The sequence below is a fragment of the Ambystoma mexicanum genome, chromosome 1p (assembly GCF_040938575.1).
Source record: "Ambystoma mexicanum isolate Mex_15411 chromosome 1p, UKY_AmexF1_1, whole genome shotgun sequence".
NCBI classification, from domain to species: Eukaryota; Metazoa; Chordata; class Amphibia; order Caudata; family Ambystomatidae; genus Ambystoma; species Ambystoma mexicanum.
The window spans coordinates 1,259,862,385-1,259,880,374 of record NC_090921.1 but is presented as its reverse complement, the minus strand read 5'-3'; the positions used below and the strand labels follow the sequence as shown (position 1 = coordinate 1,259,880,374).

General features: G+C 43.4%; 1 protein-coding gene across 4 annotated transcripts in view; it reads left to right on the top strand.

The window, feature by feature from the left end:
- Nucleotides 1-17,990, top strand: part of SYT3 (synaptotagmin 3) — an 835,659-nt gene that overhangs the window by 729,588 nt on the left and 88,081 nt on the right. For all 4 annotated transcript variants that reach the window (XM_069605085.1, XM_069605103.1, XM_069605091.1 and 1 more), the window contains exon 8: nucleotides 13,044-13,164. In XM_069605085.1, coding sequence (XP_069461186.1) covers nucleotides 13,044-13,164 — 121 coding nt within the window. The remainder of the gene's footprint in view (nucleotides 1-13,043; nucleotides 13,165-17,990) is intronic.

The following is a 17,990-nucleotide window of genomic DNA, read 5'->3' as shown; positions in this document are numbered from 1 at the left end:
GGTAACAGTTATGGTGGGCCCCGCGGAGGATCCTCGATATGCAGACCTAACGCATTGTTTGAAGGGTGCATCTATTCACACCCGGGGGAGCATGCAAAGATGGCTGTTCTGGAGATTTTTGCTTTGCGTGGGGGCATGTTGGGAGCGTTCCAGGCGCGACTTTCATATACATTTGCTTTATGCAGAAAATTCAATGAATACGTGGGCGCACATTTTTTATTCTGCTCGCAGGCTTGCACAGTGTCGTTCTCGGCGTGCGGCCTTGCAGGACAAATTTTCACTTTTCTATGAATCGGGCCCAGATCATGGAGACAGTTATCAAGTGCTGTATGGGGAGACCCGTATGGGCAACTCGACCCTCGTATACTGCATGTCACTTTAATGCATCTGTGTGCCATCTTGCTGTCCAGTACTGTACCATGCGATTCACACAGTTGTATTGTTTCACAGATACCCCCACAGAAGTAATTGTGTTGCTTCTTTAAATTGGGGATATCATCCAATGTGAATGGACTTGTTGAAGTAGGAAGAAGAGCTTTTTGCAGTGGATCAAGGATGGCTCAAATGTTGATAACCACTGCTCATGTATTCCCAAAGGCTGTGGTCAATACCATCGAGACACCAGCCTGGCAAACGCAAGGCTTTCAGAAAGTGCAGAATGTGGGTGAGGAAGCTCTGAACACCTCTCACTGCCCTGATGGAAACATTCCAGCGGAATGTATCTAGTGCTGAGAGGGCCTGAACTATACATTTTGTGCATTCTAATACCCTTAGTACTTCATCTAAAACGGGCAGATGTAAAGTACTGCTTGTTGCTCCAGAATGGAATGGGGCATGCTTCCACGTATGAAACTATAGGGTGTAAGTTGTAAGTTGATGGGAAGTTGTTTTTACCGTATACAATTGGTGACATGTGCCCTCTTGTTCTGTGCCAAAGAGAGGATGCATGGGTAGAAAGGGATATGTCATCTAGGGTTTCCTGTTTTAGGGGTTTATTCTTTTTTACTTCCGAGGGTGATTTTTCAGTGTTTTCAGAAAGTGCCAGAATCTGTGTTTATCAGTGTTTTCCCATTTGCCCACTTCAAAAAATCGTGAATATCTGTTTTTTCCAGCATAAACACACATATATTCTTTTTTTGTTTCATTATGTGCATAAGTAGAGCAAGATGTTATGAACACTTTCTGGAGGATAAAAATGAATGTGTTAATCCAGTAATATATAACATTTCTACAAGTAAAAATTAGTGTAGAAAATGATGCACTACTTTTTCCAGGGACTCTTTGACCATCCTTGCCCTTTTATTTCTTCCCATGAAGACTTTGAAAACGGCCTTTCCACATTGTACAGACTTCTAATTTTAGCAGATAAGGCATAGCATGATAAAAGGATTTGGGGCGGGAGCACTCACTTTGGCGGAAATCAGGATTATTTTTAAAAATAATTAAACTCCAAACAGATAATAACTGTTTATCAAGTGCTGTTCTCTACAAAATGAGAAGGGAGTCTCATTAATGTATCACCTAAGGCTTAATTGGAGGGATGAGCAGGCCAAAACTGTTTGCCGGGTGTGGGAATATCAGGAGATCCTATAGCAGAATTATGCAAAGGCAACTCAGCAGGTTAGATGATTGTTGCTGAGATGTAATATGTTCATACCTTCCTGTAAATCATATGGCTTTTTTCCTATTCCTGTTGCAACATGTGCTGTAAAGTGTTGTTTTTACTCGGGATGAGCATGGCTCTCTTGCTTCACTCTGTGTGGGAACTGTTGTCCTCATAGCGAAAATTAAAAGCTGGCACCCATGCATATACGCACAGTAAGTGAACATATTTTAAAGTGATATATACAAATGTAGTTCAATTGACGCTCCCCTTAGAAGAAAGTGTGCAAGACAAAAGAGCATTGGACTTTAAAAAAAAAGTAATGAACACCAGAAGAATAACCTGAGAGGAAATGTTCCAATAAATATACTGGCAACATATTAAAGGTGCTCACCTTTTAAACCCAGCAAAATGTAGTGAAACATTCCCTGGAAAACAAAATCCCAATACAAGACAAGTGCTTGTTTCCTTGTGGGTAAGCGTCTGCACTGGGAACATAACCTGGGTAAAATCCTGGTAGCCAAATACTTGATCTAGCTTGCCAACCTCAAAAAAAATCAAGGGGTTATGTCCACCCTCAAGTTACGCTGTCCACCCACATTAATCCCTTAAATGAGCCATCATTTATTTTCCTTTAAGAAAGAAAGTGCTAAGCAGCAATTAAGGGGCCTGCAGCTTCTGATGGGCTGCTGGGTGCAGGTGCTATAGAGAGCCACATGAGATTGGGAGGTGACCGGGACACCGTGACCTCATGCAAACCTCGTACATGGAAGCCTCACAGAGCTTTCTAGACAGCAGACACTTTTCAGCTCTCCTCCAGACAAATACACTTACACAGAGGGTATCTGACCAAAAACAGACACTGAAAAATCCATGTTAAACAATTTTTTGTAAATACAAATATTTGTCAGTGGTCAAGGGCTATTTGTAGGAATTTTAGCCAATTTTAAGACGTGAATCAGCAACCATAAAAATGGCTCAAATGTGTCTATAATTCCTCAAAATAGCTCTGACCACATCCAAATATTTTTTATCACAATCAAAACGATGTAACATTGAATGTGCTGTGTTTTTGAATAAGGTCAGGGGACAGAAGGGGAAGCATACATGGGGGAGTAGGGCCCTTTATCTATTGTCTGGCAAGCCCCCTATCCAGCACCCCTTTAACTCCAAACTTCCTCCCATCCCTGCTCATGCTAAGGCACCACTGGGGAAAGGGAAACAGTGTTTTTCAGTTTAAACCTAGGAGGCACTTTTTCTTCCGGGGTGTTTTTCCGGTGCTTATCAGATTTCACTGAAAACAGGAAAGCCTAGTCATAACCAATGGAAGCACAGTTTGGCACATTACCATTGACTGAAGAGTCAAAACAATGTTTTATTTATTGTATCTTATTTATGTGGCAAATCATATGATGAGAATGAAATGTTCACCATTTTATACATGTGATTTTGTGGAAAAGATGTTAACGAATTTCATTTGACCAAATGTTTCTGTGGTAGATTTTGCCGTAAACCGATGCCGGGGGAGACACCCCAACCCACCCCATAAACACACAAACGTATTGGTTCCCCTGAACCCAAACTCACAAACATTTGTGGCCAAATTCATTTAAAAAAAATCGATTAATCGAATTTGACTAAATCTTCTGCAGCAAAACCTCTCTATCCTCATTGAAGCAGTAGCCCTGGCAAGTCAAAGGCAGAGGGACGGGTAGGTATTGTGCCATAGTCATAGGCACAGTCATAGGGGTTCAGGCTCACTGCCTTGTTTAAATTAATGAGCACTATAAGCACTTTATTCACATATCCAACTGCCTAAAAGCAATCGTCTTTAGAATGTGCTATTGCCCAAAACATTTGTTCCCCATCCACTAGCTCGGTCTTTGTTTTTGGTTGTGGGAGCACTCTTCAAACAATCCTTGGGGTGCAGCCAGACCATCTCGATAAGATTTAGGTCAGGGACTTTCATCTAAGCCCTGACCCAATTGTGAATCTATTGAATCTATGAATGACCCAGCTTAGAAGTATCTTGGGTTGTTGATCGTAATTATCAATTGTTTTCGGGTTTGCTTCAACCACTTTAAATACGGTACACGTGCCTCACAGACAATCTTCTGCTTCAGGAAGGCTGTGTCCATTATCCCTTAAAAGATGACTCCGCCTCCTGGGCTCTGCTGGGTTTTGGCCCCACACACGTGGAGTTTCACTGGATCAGCTGGGGCTTAATAGACAGACGTCCTCTCTTCCAAAATACTTTTTCTCTTACATGCACGGCTGCTAGACCGTCATGTTATTCTACATATTTCTTAGTTTTGTGCACATGCATGATTTTAATGACTGCGTTTCCCTCTCCTGTAATGAAATGTTTTGTTAGTTTTCTGTGGGCGCCATGAAAGTGCAGCAACCGCGGCATATGTTCTGAGCTTTGTAAACGCTATTAATAAAGAAAACTAAAACTAAACTGAACTGGCACAGCCATCTGCTTCAGGGGCGCTCAGCCGGTGGAGTCTACACATAAATGCGAGGGGACTGCATGCTGGAGCCCGACCTGCTCTTGGCTGATTCGACTTTGCCTTCATCATAGGCCCTGGTGTCAGCATTAGATGGATATCACTCCATTATTTCGAAATTGGCATGTCAATGCATGTATGAGTGGGGGGTGGGTGAGGGAAATAAATACTGTAAAGGGAGTATGGGGAGGCGGCTGCGGGGGTCTCCCGTGTATTGAAGTGTATTGAAATGTGCGAAAACCAAAAACAAATATTTGGAATTTTCGACCTCAGCATTTATTTTTTTCCCCCAAAAAAATCACATAAATCCTTTTAAATGTCTACTATTTTTAAATACCACCTAATTATGAGCTGGGATAGCATCCAAAACTTAGAGCCCAGGTTGCATGGAAAATACTTTCTATTGATCCATTGCCTGAAATATCGCCTACGGTCCCAACTGACAGTGGTATTTTAATAACCGGAGCTCTTTAAAATCTGACTTGTCTTTAATGTTACCCCCATGCTCACAATGAGACTCTACATTCTTAACACAGATCGGGGCTCTCGAGAATGAAGTAAAATGACAGGTGTATATGTGGAGCGTACCTTCTCCCCCACCATGGTCTCTTGGTCACATAGACAGGTAGCAGATGTCGTTATCCAGCTCAGTTGGACTCATTATATCCTTCCCAGAAGACTGAAGGAATGAGTGGACCTGCAGGAATTGAGGAATTGAAACCTGTGAGCATGAGGTCAAACAATCCCTCAAGTGGATGCATTACTACAGTCCGCCCCAGCGCCAGTTGACAAGTAGTGTTGCAGTGACGAATTTCACAATCCACACCGGTGCACTTGCCTGGGCTTTTTTGAAATTTTGTAATGAAATGGAATTTGGAAGATCAACCACTGGAAAATGTGTGGGGCTAATTTACACACATTTTCCTATGCTCGCCGCACAACAAACCCATAGTCATGTGTACTCTGGCGGACACAGCCTACAGGCGCAGTCCTCCTGTCATGTTCAGTTGGAATGTCACAGCCACAGTTATATCAAAGCATCTCAAGAAGGCGGAAGGCAAAACCTTCCTCCTGCCATGGCCATCCTCATTAACTGACAAAGGCTCCATGGAGCCGCCGTATCTTTTGTCCGCCCTGGTGGTGTTAATTGAAGCAGGCCTACGAGAGTCCTGGTCGCAGAGCTGACAAAGGGGACAGGAAACCCAACACCTTTTTGATATGTATCAGTGTCAACCTGAAGTCTGCTGCCACCCAGTCAAGGGCTGTGAACTGTCATGTCCGGGACAACTGTTTACAGTAGGCAACCCCCGCAGGGAGACCGCCTTTCAGAGGGTAGGAGTATCTGATTTGATGGAGACAGAACGTCTGTTCTCGCCACAACTTCTAGGGAGACCTGCGCTTTGATCAGGTACCACAGAGAGCTCAATTAACCAGAGGAACCCTTTGATCCACTACAGACACGAAGATGGGTGGGACTTAGTAGTACATGTTTCACCCCTTTACCTTTCCTTTTGCAAAGAACTCAGGTGATGATCTCACGCATAACAGAAGATTGTTGGTGGAGACCAAGAATTGGTTCATTAAGGTAGACTTAGCCTGCACCAATTACTGGGGCCCATTTGGCTTAAAAAGAGGGCTGAACCCCTCTCTTAACAGATCATCTGAAGACTTTGCAAGGAGTAACAAGAAGAATTCATTTGGACCCTGGCTGAATGTACAGCCTGCCTTATAGCTTCCACCAGTGAAGGAAGGCCAGAGCGTCCAAGAAGGAAGCAAGATCCTTCCCCCAAACATCTCCCAGGGAACAGTGGGAGATATTGAATCCAGAGGACCCCTAGCATCTCCAGGACCAGTAACCAGCCAGCATACAGCATGCCCTGCTAGGCTCTGCAGCAAGCCTCCTAGGTGGGAAGTGCAGAGAGTATGTGAACCAGAAATTGGACAAGGAGGTTTATAATTGGCTTGTGTTTCCAATCTGTTTAGCTCCCTTCTGGTGTACTAGAGGTGTGGGGCTGATTGATGGTTTAGAAACCGATATTCATCCCTGGACCACTGGTGCCTCAGTGGTTGATTCTTCACTGTTGCTTAAGGCTGCAATTACCTGCAATCAATGCTGCTTCCTCAGATCACTAACATCTCAATGCCAGCCTCAAACTGGAAGCCCAACTCAATGCAAACCACCTCATCTCAAGCCCATCTGAATGCAAGTTACCTCACCACAAGCCCAACTCAGTGCCAGCCATCTCAACTCAAGCCCTACCCAATGCAAACAACCTCACCTCAGGGCCAGCTGAATGCAAGCTACCTCACCTCAAGCCCAACTCAGTGCCAGCCATCTCACCTCAAGCCCAACTCAATACAGACCACCTTGCCTCAAGCCCAAAGCTGCCTTACCGCAAACCAATCCTAAGCCAGCCATATCACCTCAAGCCTAACTCAATGGCACTCATCCCACCTCAAGCCCACCTTAGTGCAAGCCACCTCACCTCAAGCCCATCTCGATGCAAGCCACCTCACTTCAAGCTCAACTCAATGCAAGTTACCTCACCTGAAGCTTACCTCAATGCCAGCCATTTCACCTCAATACAACTCAGTGCAAGCCATATCACCTGAAGCCCAATTCAATGCAAGCCACCTCATCTCCAGGCCAACTCAATGTCAGTCATTTCACTTCAGGCCCAACTCAATGTAAGACATATCACTTCAAGGCCAACTCGATCGCAGTCATTTAACCTGAAACCCAACTCAAGCCATCTCAACACAAGCCCAACTGGCAATGCTGGCTGTCTGTTTTCTCAAGCCCAATTCAACTCAAGCCATGTCAGCTTAGGCTCAACTCAACTCTAGCCATTTTACCTCAAGCCAAGCTCAATCAAAGCCATATAAGCTTAAACCCAATTCAATGAACCCATCTCACCTCAATTCCAACTCAATTCCAGCTGTCTCTCCTGAAGCCCAACTCAATGCAAAACATCTTAGCTTAAGCCCAACTCAATGCCAGCTGTATCTCCTGATGCCCGACTCTATGCAAGCCATGTCAGATTAAGCTCAATTCAATGCCAGAAATCTCACTTCACTCAACGCTAGCCATCTTACCTCAAGCCAAGCGCAATCAAAGCCATATAAGCTTAAGCCCAACTCAATGTCAGTCACCTCACCTCAAGCCCAAATCAATGCAAGTCATCTCACCTCAGTCCCAACTCAAGGCCAGCCGTTTCTCCTGAAGCCCAACTCAATGCAAGCCATAGCAGCTTAAGGCCAACTCAATGCCCGCTATCTCACCACACTCAATGCCAGCCATCGTACCTCAAGCACAACTCAATGCAAGCCATCTCACTTAAATATGTTTGGGCCTTTTCACCAGAAGCCATCTCACCAAATGTTGAGTTTTTCTTTTATTATTTAGTTATAGTCTTCACTTTTCCTCATTACAACATGAGGGTAAACCCCATTTTTCCCCATACTGGCCTCTATATCTCTTCCATTTACTTCATGTTTCTTATCATCTTTGTTACTTCTTTGTTTACCATTTGTATTCTGTACCCCCCTTATTATTGATTATTTAAATATTTCCCTTTTTAATTCTAAGAAGCTTCTTTTATTTTTTCTTCCATTTAACAAAATGCGTGGATTGTCCGTCAGGTGGCCTTGCAGTGAAATGACATTTAATTGAAATGGATGTGGCCAAATGGGTGAATACAGGTTGGCTGCACTCTCCATTGTTTCACCAGATTATGGGCAGATTTCAATCTCGTGTGTGCACTTTCTCAGTAATATATATAAACCTTCTATATATGTGCTCATATTAGGACCATGGACATAATTTGGGGGTGGCAAGGGGTTGCAGCTGCAACCCCTTGTGACTCCCATGCAACCTATATCATGAGCCCTCTTTAATTTTGGAAATCATCCCGTGAAATGTAGCTTTCTCTAATGTGTTGTATTTGAATGGTGCAGCTGGAGATTAGTGTTTGTCTATATAGGCCGACACACTAATGCTCCAGACTCAGAGCCTATTATTTAGAGACAACTTGATTGTTTCATGTTTCTGTAGCATATCATTGTAACCCAAAATACTCTGTGTTTTGACATTACTGTGGCCTAGATTTTCTCATATCCAGGTAAAAAAGTTGATATTATACTTTTATGTATTCCTCCTGCTTCTAAGCTCTGTGAAAATAGGGGTTATTACTTTGAAATGTAATAGCAATTTATCAACATCAAAACAGTGAAGGGCTCATTCAGATCTGTTGAATTATGAACTTGTAAAGTGCAGCCTGCCACATGTCAGAGCTGAGCTTTTAACTTGCTGAGTTATCCATTTGCGGCACTGTATGTTGTTTATTTAATTGTGCAATTAAAAAGAAACGTTTATAAGGATTTATAACTAAAACCCTCTCCTGTTCCCTCCATTGCTTTTTAAACCAAATATAACATTACTTTTACCAGGTTTACTAGTGGGCCATGACATGTTCCTCCTACTTCTAAGCACTGTCATTCTAAGTGTTATGCTATTAAGAAATGTAGCCCCCCAGAGCCAATGCATTCTGAAATGCTGTGGTATGCACATTTAAGGAGAAATAGCTGGTAAGATAGCTCTGCGGGTTAAATGCTCACTGCAAGGATCTATGAGTGAGCTGCAGGTTATGGGTATGACTCCCAGCAAGGTCTACTCAACCTATTATTCTTCTGAGGTTGACAAATTATTTTTTATTTCTGTTACCGGGTAACATGCATTTTTATATATGAGGGTTTTATGTAAAGTGCTTTGGCGAAAGCACTATGTGAGTAATGGATTATTATGAATGCCAAAGTGTTACCATCAATTCATCCAAGCATAGGCTCAGTATAATGACATCATTAAAAATGAGTGTCAGTTTAAAAGTGTTTATCTGCTTCCTTGATGTGTGAATCTTATTTTATTCTAGAATGCCTGAAGCTGAATGAGACTGAGTTATGACTGCATTGGAACCATAGCAAGGTCATATGACATCACTTTGTGTGACGTCATTGAGTGTGTCACATCACTTCTGCTGCCACTGGCGTTTTGGTGAATTAACGTCCTTGATTTTGAATTCTTCATCTTGGTCGCGGCATCTTCGTAGATTTTAGGCTCCCCTGAGATCATCGTGTTCTTTATGTACCAAAATACCCCTCCTTTCTGGTCAACTCAACCAAACACACTCCTTCATTACAACTAATGTATTTTTTTTTTTAAGTTTTCATTTGGTTTTGCCTTTAACATGAATCCATTATAGTTGAGTTTTGTATGTTTGAATATATATATTTCTCTATTTATTCCAACTATATACTCTTATTGTGATGCAACCTAAACTAAGTAGTTATCCCATTGGCCTTCGATTTGTTCAAAGAGTTGTGCTGGTGAGGCCCTCTATAGCTACAGCAAGTCACAAAGGTGACATGTTTCCTATAAAGGTATTGGTGGAGAGCTCGCCAGTTAAAAGCTGTCCTATCACATCTGCCCCACTGGAAATTTGGCAAGTTTGAATTCCCCGACATGGCTGACTCCGCCCTCCATTCTTCTGATGTTGATGAATTGAGTGTGGTCAATGAGGTAACAGCTAAAACTGTTCTTACAGCACTTAGGAGTTGGAGGAATCTGGCAGGAATCTGGCAAAAAAAGTATGCTTATTATTGAAAGTCTGGCAGTTCCCGGGTGTTGGTAGGTTTGGAAAATATCTGGGGCTATGCTAATTGGGACTCTGGGCTAGCTACCTTTTTGGTTGTAGTCCTTGAGCTTTTATCCAGGGCTACAACCAAAAGAATTGGGGCTATAGTCCCCTTAGCCACCTTCTAGAAACGCCTAAAGAGCTGGGCCTAATGTTTCCTCTCTGGGGTTATGTTACCTATGACAAGTTCATTGTTCAGTTCAGTTCTTCTGTGCCTGGACTGGACAATTGGCCATCTTCTTGGCGCATCTGCTCACTCAACAAATCTAATTTTGACATGAGGACTGGGGTCCCCTGTCTTATTTTGAGATCAAATCCATAGCTGGATATTATTTGAATGCATAACTACATTTAAAGGTTAAGAAATCCGCCTGATCTCGCCTAGGATCTTTTTGACAAGCCCCGTCCCTCCCGCCGCACCCTTTTATGGAAATGCGACCCTCAAAGTGCTTCACTTTATGTCAGGCACATTCAAAGGGTTGCATTGATATGGTGGTTGGGTCCAGGACCGTCACAAACCTATTTGAACAGAGCATGTCATGTACTTAGTGTTTCCTGGTTCATTTCATTTGCAGGCTCATCAAGCTTGCATCATCTTTGCAATTTTGCATGTTACTGGGATGCATGAGTGATTTTTTTCATGTGGGATTTTGTGCTGGCAGATGTGATTCCTGCCCAATCAGATGCAGTCCCTTTGGTGTCAGATTGTTCCTGCATTTTGCACAGCATTAAGCCGGCTTCATTAATGTACACGATTACGCGTCATTACCCTCCGGCAGGCCACGCCATGATCATCTTCTCCTCCCCCCCCAGCATCTATTTATCAGGGTGTTTTACTGGCCAGGATGGCTGAAGACACTTAGCCAAGGCTGGCCAGGGCTGGACCGGGCCATAAAATCGTTTCGGGCACCAACCCACAGTCACAAATAGCAGTTCATACGCTTTATGGTGGGCTGTTTGAGTAGTACACAACTTCTGTTCAAATGTGTTGCTAATTGGGCATTTTAAGGAATATTTGATCAGTAACACTGGTCAAAACTACTAGCTGGACAGTAAATTAGCTCATCAGCCTGGCACACTTTCACCCAGAAGATGACCCACCCCAGCATGTTGGGCATGCATTTCCGGCATTGCTCTATCGCCCTAGAGCCCAATCCGAGCCTGGCCTAAGCCATGCGGTCTTCATAGGAGGTCAAGAGTTTCAGGGCAGTGGATGCGGCTTGGGTTTGTGACGCACTCAGCCTGGTGACAGTTTAGAGATTTCTGGGTAGTGTACACAGTTGCAGCACAGTCACACCCTTGCAACAATGGTTCCATGTCATTTCATCGCGGGATGTTTTTTGCTGGGTTTTTTACCGTGGATTTTTTTTTGAAAAAACTCATCAAACCCCCATCCCCTTTATTTTTTTTTTCAAATTCCCGTACACCCACACCCAATTTATATAATTTTTTTAACCCCCCCAAAAAAAATCGATGAGTTTTTTCGAAAGAAAATCCGTGGGAAAAAACCCCACGAAAAAACATCCTGCGATTAAATGACGTCATTCCGGAACAATAAATCCCAAGACAGACACTATTTATTGTTGGTGAGCAACATAAGAAAAATAGTGCAGGCACGTGTTTCACACTTGAAAATCTCTTTGTCGACATTTTAGATACTTTTGTCTCCCCATTGTGGTGGTGGGGTGACAGGGTGAGGTGTCCTGTGTTGATGCATCGGAACTTATGAAAAGGGCTGTTGACTGGACGAGTGCGAGATACTGCCCCTCCCCTATTTGTCCTCGTATCTGAGAGTGACTTCATTCCACAGTCAACCAGTGTTCGAAGAGGCGGGGTGGTTGGGAGCGGTGCTCCTCTACTTTTTTTAAAATTAAGTTTTACTATTCCTATACCTTCATTTTAAAAAGAAACCTTTCTGGTTTCGTTTTAAAATACAAGTGTAGGAAGAAGTTGAAACTTGCACTTTCAGTGCACTGCACTGAAAGTTCCCTTAAACAGCAGGTGTGTGTGTTTGGGGGTTTGGATTGTGCGTGGGAGGGGGCGTGGCAATGGGGTTTGTGGGGAGCAGGGAAAGTCCAGCAGGGAACATAGTTACACTACATCTTTTCTTACACTTCGACCCCTGCGGTCAACCCACCCTCAGCCTTGTTCCGAGTCCTGACGAAGCCCTTTCTAAGCACGAAACACCTCCCAGCTCCCTTCATCTTATGTTGCCCACTAACAATAGTGTGCCCAGGGCCACAAACACCCGAATGCTCTTGCAGCTGCTGAGGCCACCGTCTCTTGGCATTTATTTTTCTAATGTGCAGCCCTGCTGCACCTCAATATTCTCCTCACAGATTTCTATTTATCAAGGTCTGCAATGAGTGAATGCCATCTTCCGGCTACAACGGGTGAATGCCCTCAATCTATGCTCTCTAAATGCCCTTAGATGTCCTCTATCCACTGCAATGTCCACTAGCTATTTACCGCCAAAAGTCTTGAATAAGCCCTCTCTCTGCTACAATTGGAGCATTCCCTTCCTCTGTCATATTACCCTGCAGATGTCCTCTAGACTGCAACCATTACGTTTAGCGCACACTCCCCAACTCCACAGTCTCCACTAGTTTACCTTTCCACCTGAGAATGCCCTGCATATGCCCTTTCCCCTTTTCAAAGGATGTAGATGGCAGCTTTTTCTTACAGTGCCCCTCTCCCGCTACAAGGCCCCATAGAAGCTGTCTTTCTAAAGCCCAAGTCGTTGACGGTATGCAGTGATTATATCGAATCACAAAATAACTAATCCAATTACAACAAATTCAAAATAACGAATTCCAAAATAACGAATTTGGAAAAAAAAAACTAAAAAAAGGGGTTAGGATTGGGAATAGTGGTTTTGGTGGTGGGGAAAAGTATTAGGAACAAAAAAGAGCAGGATTTCCAAAAAAATGATTTTTTTATTTTGGAATTCGTTATTTTGGTATTAGTTGTAATTCGATTAGTTATTTTGGATTCGATGAAATCACATGTGACCATCATTGACTATCTTATGATTTGTGATGGACTCCTTTTTGGGTCGTGAAGGCAGCCCTTTTCCTTCTAATGTCTCCCATGCAAGGGATTGAAAGACAAAAGAGCTCTGAAGGTAAGAACTTAAGGAATGCCAGACACAGCTGAAAGATTGTACTTGTAACACTTTGAATGGAAGTGCTTGTCATGTACACATCAATGATCCCATTCCTGTCTTCTTTCATCCACCAGGAAAAGGCTGACCTTGGGGAAATCAACTTCTCTCTCTGTTACCTCCCCACGGCCGGCCGGCTCACAGCAACAATCATCAAAGCTACCAACCTGAAGGCCATGGACCTGACTGGATTCTCAGGTGAGTCTCGTTAAGATGCCTTCAGAGAATGACAGGTGCATCAATATCAGTGTCGCCAGTGGTGCTACAGGTGAGAATACCCGAGGCAGTATCACACTCAGAGGTCTAACACCAGTGATCCCAGGAGCTCAAAGGACATGATGGTGAGTCTTCCGGAGACTGTTCTAGAGTCACAACTTCAAAGTCAGTAATACGAGTGTCCAAATTCGAATGGCTCATAGTAGTGACAAGGCCCATCTTTTATGGATGCTTCTGCCCCATAGACTGCATTAAAACTGAGAAGAGTCTCCAAAGATAGGTCAATTGTCAGTAAGGCCTGGCTGCATTGATTTTAAGTTGAGTCTGGTATGTCTATGGCACCCTCTATGCTTTAAAATGTGTCTGTGTGTGTTAGAGAGAGAGAGAGAGAGAGAGACAGACAGAGAGAGAGAGAGAGAGAGAGAGAGAGAGTGCCCGCGCAAGCACGCGCATTGTAAAGAGCAACAGACAAATGGCCAAACATTTAGGGGACACTCACTGGGAGACAAGTACAGGCAGTGAGGTCACTGTTCCAGAGGATGAAGACGGAGCAATCGTCCAGGTAGGAGATGATCCAGGTAAGGGCAGTCTCCTGGAGTTGGGAGAGCTTGATGGAGACGGAGGGGTCACCTGCATCACAAGCAGCTGACAAATCAAGATGAAATCAGACAGAATGGACTGCCAGATAAAGTCATCAATGAAGACCTTTCCCCTGGACTGTCTGGCGCATAAACCAGATTGGGTGGGGTCATTGGATCTGTTGTCCTTCAGATTGGTTGTGATGTGGTTTAACACTACATGCTTCAAGACTAATGCAGTATATGGAGATGGTTGTAGATGGTATGGAGACGGGTATAGGCTGCACAGTAAGATCAGTTGTGGATTGCATCATGATGATTATGATGTCCATTATATGTATGGTGGTTGCCACACTGGAGCAGGCTGGAAAGATCCCTGAGAAAAGTGACAGGTCAACAGAGGAGATATATAGGGCAAGGTTGGGGGCAATGTTCCCTCTTATTATTTTTCTCTATGTGCGGAACTGGTTGGCTGTTGTGCGCACATTATTTTTCATGTGCGCAACTGGCTAATGAGGTAAGCCACTTTGTGAGCATGTGTATTTAATGAACTACAGTCGCAAAAGAGAGTTTGAAAAGGAATTTCCTCTTCCCAGCCACTGCAATTCATGACAAATCTTACAACACTTTTTCCAAACACATAGGCTTAAATAAAATATGGCATATGTAATTATACAGAAAAATCATCAACCAGTCCAAGACTTCAACATCTGCCACAGTACCTTGCAAACCTTTTATGCCACTGGAAAATCACTCATGAGTACTACAAAACACAAAAATCTCTTGGCAGAACTGATGTGGCTGTCAAGAAATTCAGACAGAATACAAAATTTGCCGATGGATTAATGGTAATTAAAAGAAATGTGTCGAAAACATGCTGATAGGAGTTCAAGTGCCACTTTAATGAAATAATTCAAGGGCCGGGAGAACATGCTTCTAATCATTTGTGGAAGGATGATGATTACATCAGAATGACTGCATCTCAGAATATGGTGATCATAAATTCCTGTGCCTCTGCTTACTATCCACATTACGTTCTTCTGTGGGTATTATAACACCAGCCTACAGCTAAGAGACATACGCACCATCAATTTTTACACCCTAAAAAATGAAAATGTGCCTAACAAAAACGGGAAACGAGAAACAATGAAAATATTGTTGTTTCAACCCACAAAGCTCCACTGATATTTTTTCGAATTAGTGACCAGTAAAGCTCTGGCATAGGAAGGAAATCTAATATTAATGCCCGAGCTCAAGAGGAATTTTAAGGGGAAGAATATCTTTTAATAAACAGAAAGTATCCCTAATGACAAAGCTAATTACTTTTTTACTCTCTGAAAAATCATTTGACTCCAAGTAGGGAGCAAAATAAAATTAGAGCCCTGACATAGGACGTCAAATGACAGTGAACATAATAAAGTCCATAGTTTTTCCCACCCTTCTGCACCACAGCCTGGACAAAATTAAACAAGAGCCTTACTGTGGTTTATTATGGAGCCCTGCTGAAGAATGTATATGCCTTTTAAGTTAATAGCATCAATTCATCAGAGATGCAACTGATTGAGTGCCTTCTTCAGTAACTATGGATCCCTCTTCTGTAATTCTTTGTTATCAGTTAAATAAAATGGAGGGGGATGCTACAGACGATACACATAACACATGGTTATTTTGTAAAGCCCTCAGCAGCTGAGCATAGAAAGAAAAATAAGGTGCTGTTGTCTAGACGGGTAGTAGACTTTCCTATCCTTTAGCAAACAAGCAACACATTTCCTTCAGTGTACTGCCAAAACGTATGACTAGGTTTTTAAAAGTGCTGCTTTGTTCATCAACCACAAGGAGTGATGACCTGTCCTCTTCTGCCAATACCCTTCCCCGGGCGCTGTGCTATCCTCTAATACTAGTGGACAGAGCACTGTAAAAAGTGAGGGATTGTAGTAGTGAACACTCACTGGGATATTTGCAGACCCACAATACCTTGTAAGCAAGGCATATTTAATGCCTCAACATATTATGTGCAATTTAAGAATGTCATGACTCTGCATGTACACAAATATTTTGCAGTGCATACAAGATTGTTTGCCGCATACCTCACCCTTATATCATTAAGTCGGATGACGCAGTGCTCAGTGAAACCATTTTTGTATAGCAGCAAGTTACCATATAATGTGTGAAGGTCTATGCCCAAAGGAACTCTGAACACTTGGAAACGATGCAGATTGTGTGAAAAACATTGTCCTGTCTGAATATCCGGTGCCGTGATACTATGGACAAGTAATCCCAGGCATAGTCCATACCCATTATCCATTGTAGGAAAAGTAAATGATATTGCAATGTGGCTCTCCACTTATAGGGGTTCTATGTCTTAAAATTGTGGCAAAAATGGCTGTGAATACAAAATATTGTGGCAAAAATGCTGTTGTTTTGCTGCCACAATCATGTAAAGGATGCGGGGGACACCCCTGCAAACCCCTGACCCACTGTACAATTTAAGGGGATCGGGGGACACCCCTGCAACCCTTAAATGGTATAATGGGGTACACCTTTACCGGGTCAAACCACAGCATTTTTGCCTCAATTTTATTACCTGATACCCTTATAGGGTAGTGTTAGTGATGCTAAAGTAGGAGACGCTGAGCATCACATTTTTCTTCTCAAAATCCTAAGAGGGCAAAGTAATATTTGATTTTAATAATGCGTTAATTTGCAAGGGGACAGCTTCAAAGCACTTGCGTGACATATGTACAAAGAAGAGGAAGTATGGGATAACGTTACACATCCAAGTAGCCTGCTTACTTACTGTCATCCGATATTTGAGCTAGCAGTTCGATTGTATAGTGTGGGTGACGTTTTTGGTAAAACACAATGGCCCTCATTACGACCCTGGCGGAGAGGGGTTTACGCTAGCGTAATGCATGGCGTACCTCTCCGCCAGATTACGACTTTCCGTAGCGCCATGGTGATTTTTACGCCCGAATTTTCCGGGCGGAAAAATCCATGGCGCTACGGGACCTCTCGTTAATTACGCCACCGTAATTTACGGTGGCGTAATTAACGCCTTCCCCACTCCCATTATGCCCTATGGGGCAAAAATGGGAATGGGGAAGGGTAAATGGGGATTGGGGACTTACCGCCCCGCCAAGGTCGGAATGGGGCGGTAAGTCCGCCAACCCCCATGGCGGAGTTGGCAGCTCTGCGCCATGGACCATGGTGCAAATTGCACCATGGATCTCCGCCAGGGTCGTAATGAGGGCCAATGAGTAACAGAAATGCTGGCACGAGAACATTATTCATATTAAAACAAACATAAAACAAGTGGATGTAGGTACACGTCTGCTAACCTTTCGCAGAGCCAAGAGAGGAAGAGTCAAGGTTGTTTGGTAGTAACTTAATGTGTTCTGGGGCAGAAGTTAGAGTCATAAGGTAAAAGTGTGGTAGAGTCAAGTTTAGGAGTCATGGGTGCGAGGGAACGTTATTTGGTTAATGGGTGGTTAGATTCTTCTGTTCATGCAGCCAGTTCTTCTTATTAGTTTTTAACCTCTTGTGTGTATTTTGCTGTTAGAGATTTTAGGTGCTTACGGTCACCCTTGCATAGTTGTGTAGTGCAAATGAGCAGAATATCAAGATTATTACTTATTTTAAGAGAAAGAACATTTCAGGTAATTACTGTGGCTTGTGCCTTATTAAATCTTTTTAAATAGGGGAGAATTGTCTGTGTGCGCTGCTAAAAACTTCTGTGCAGCACCGAGAAGGAAGCTGGGCAAGCGCACATGCGCACAGCTTAGAGGGAACGTTGGTTGGGGGTGCCATTTCCTTGACCATCAGTGGTGGGAAGGATTCATTGGGACCACGGAAATGATGGGGCAGTCTGAGGATCAGCTGAGGTGGCAGGAAAAAGGCGAGAGGGTGCACAGGAGAAAGTGGGGCTAATGAGGGGATGGAAGAGTGGGGAGGGCAGTCAGAGTGTGTCTTTTTTTGGACATTTAGAATGAGAAGTAGCAGGCAAAGCAGTTATCTGAGATTTAGAAGAGCCGGCTTAAGGGTTGGGCAAAAGGGACGGGAGAGTCCTGGCTAGTTTACACAAGTGAGAACAGAAAGATGAGAAGAGTTTAGTGCAATAGCTGTACTTGGTGGCATGAGACCAGTGGAAGGGGAATCCTTGTAGGTGGCCAGAAGTGAAGGAAAGCAGGCTTCGTACCAGTGGTGGCAATGTCGACACAGGGATCGGCTGAG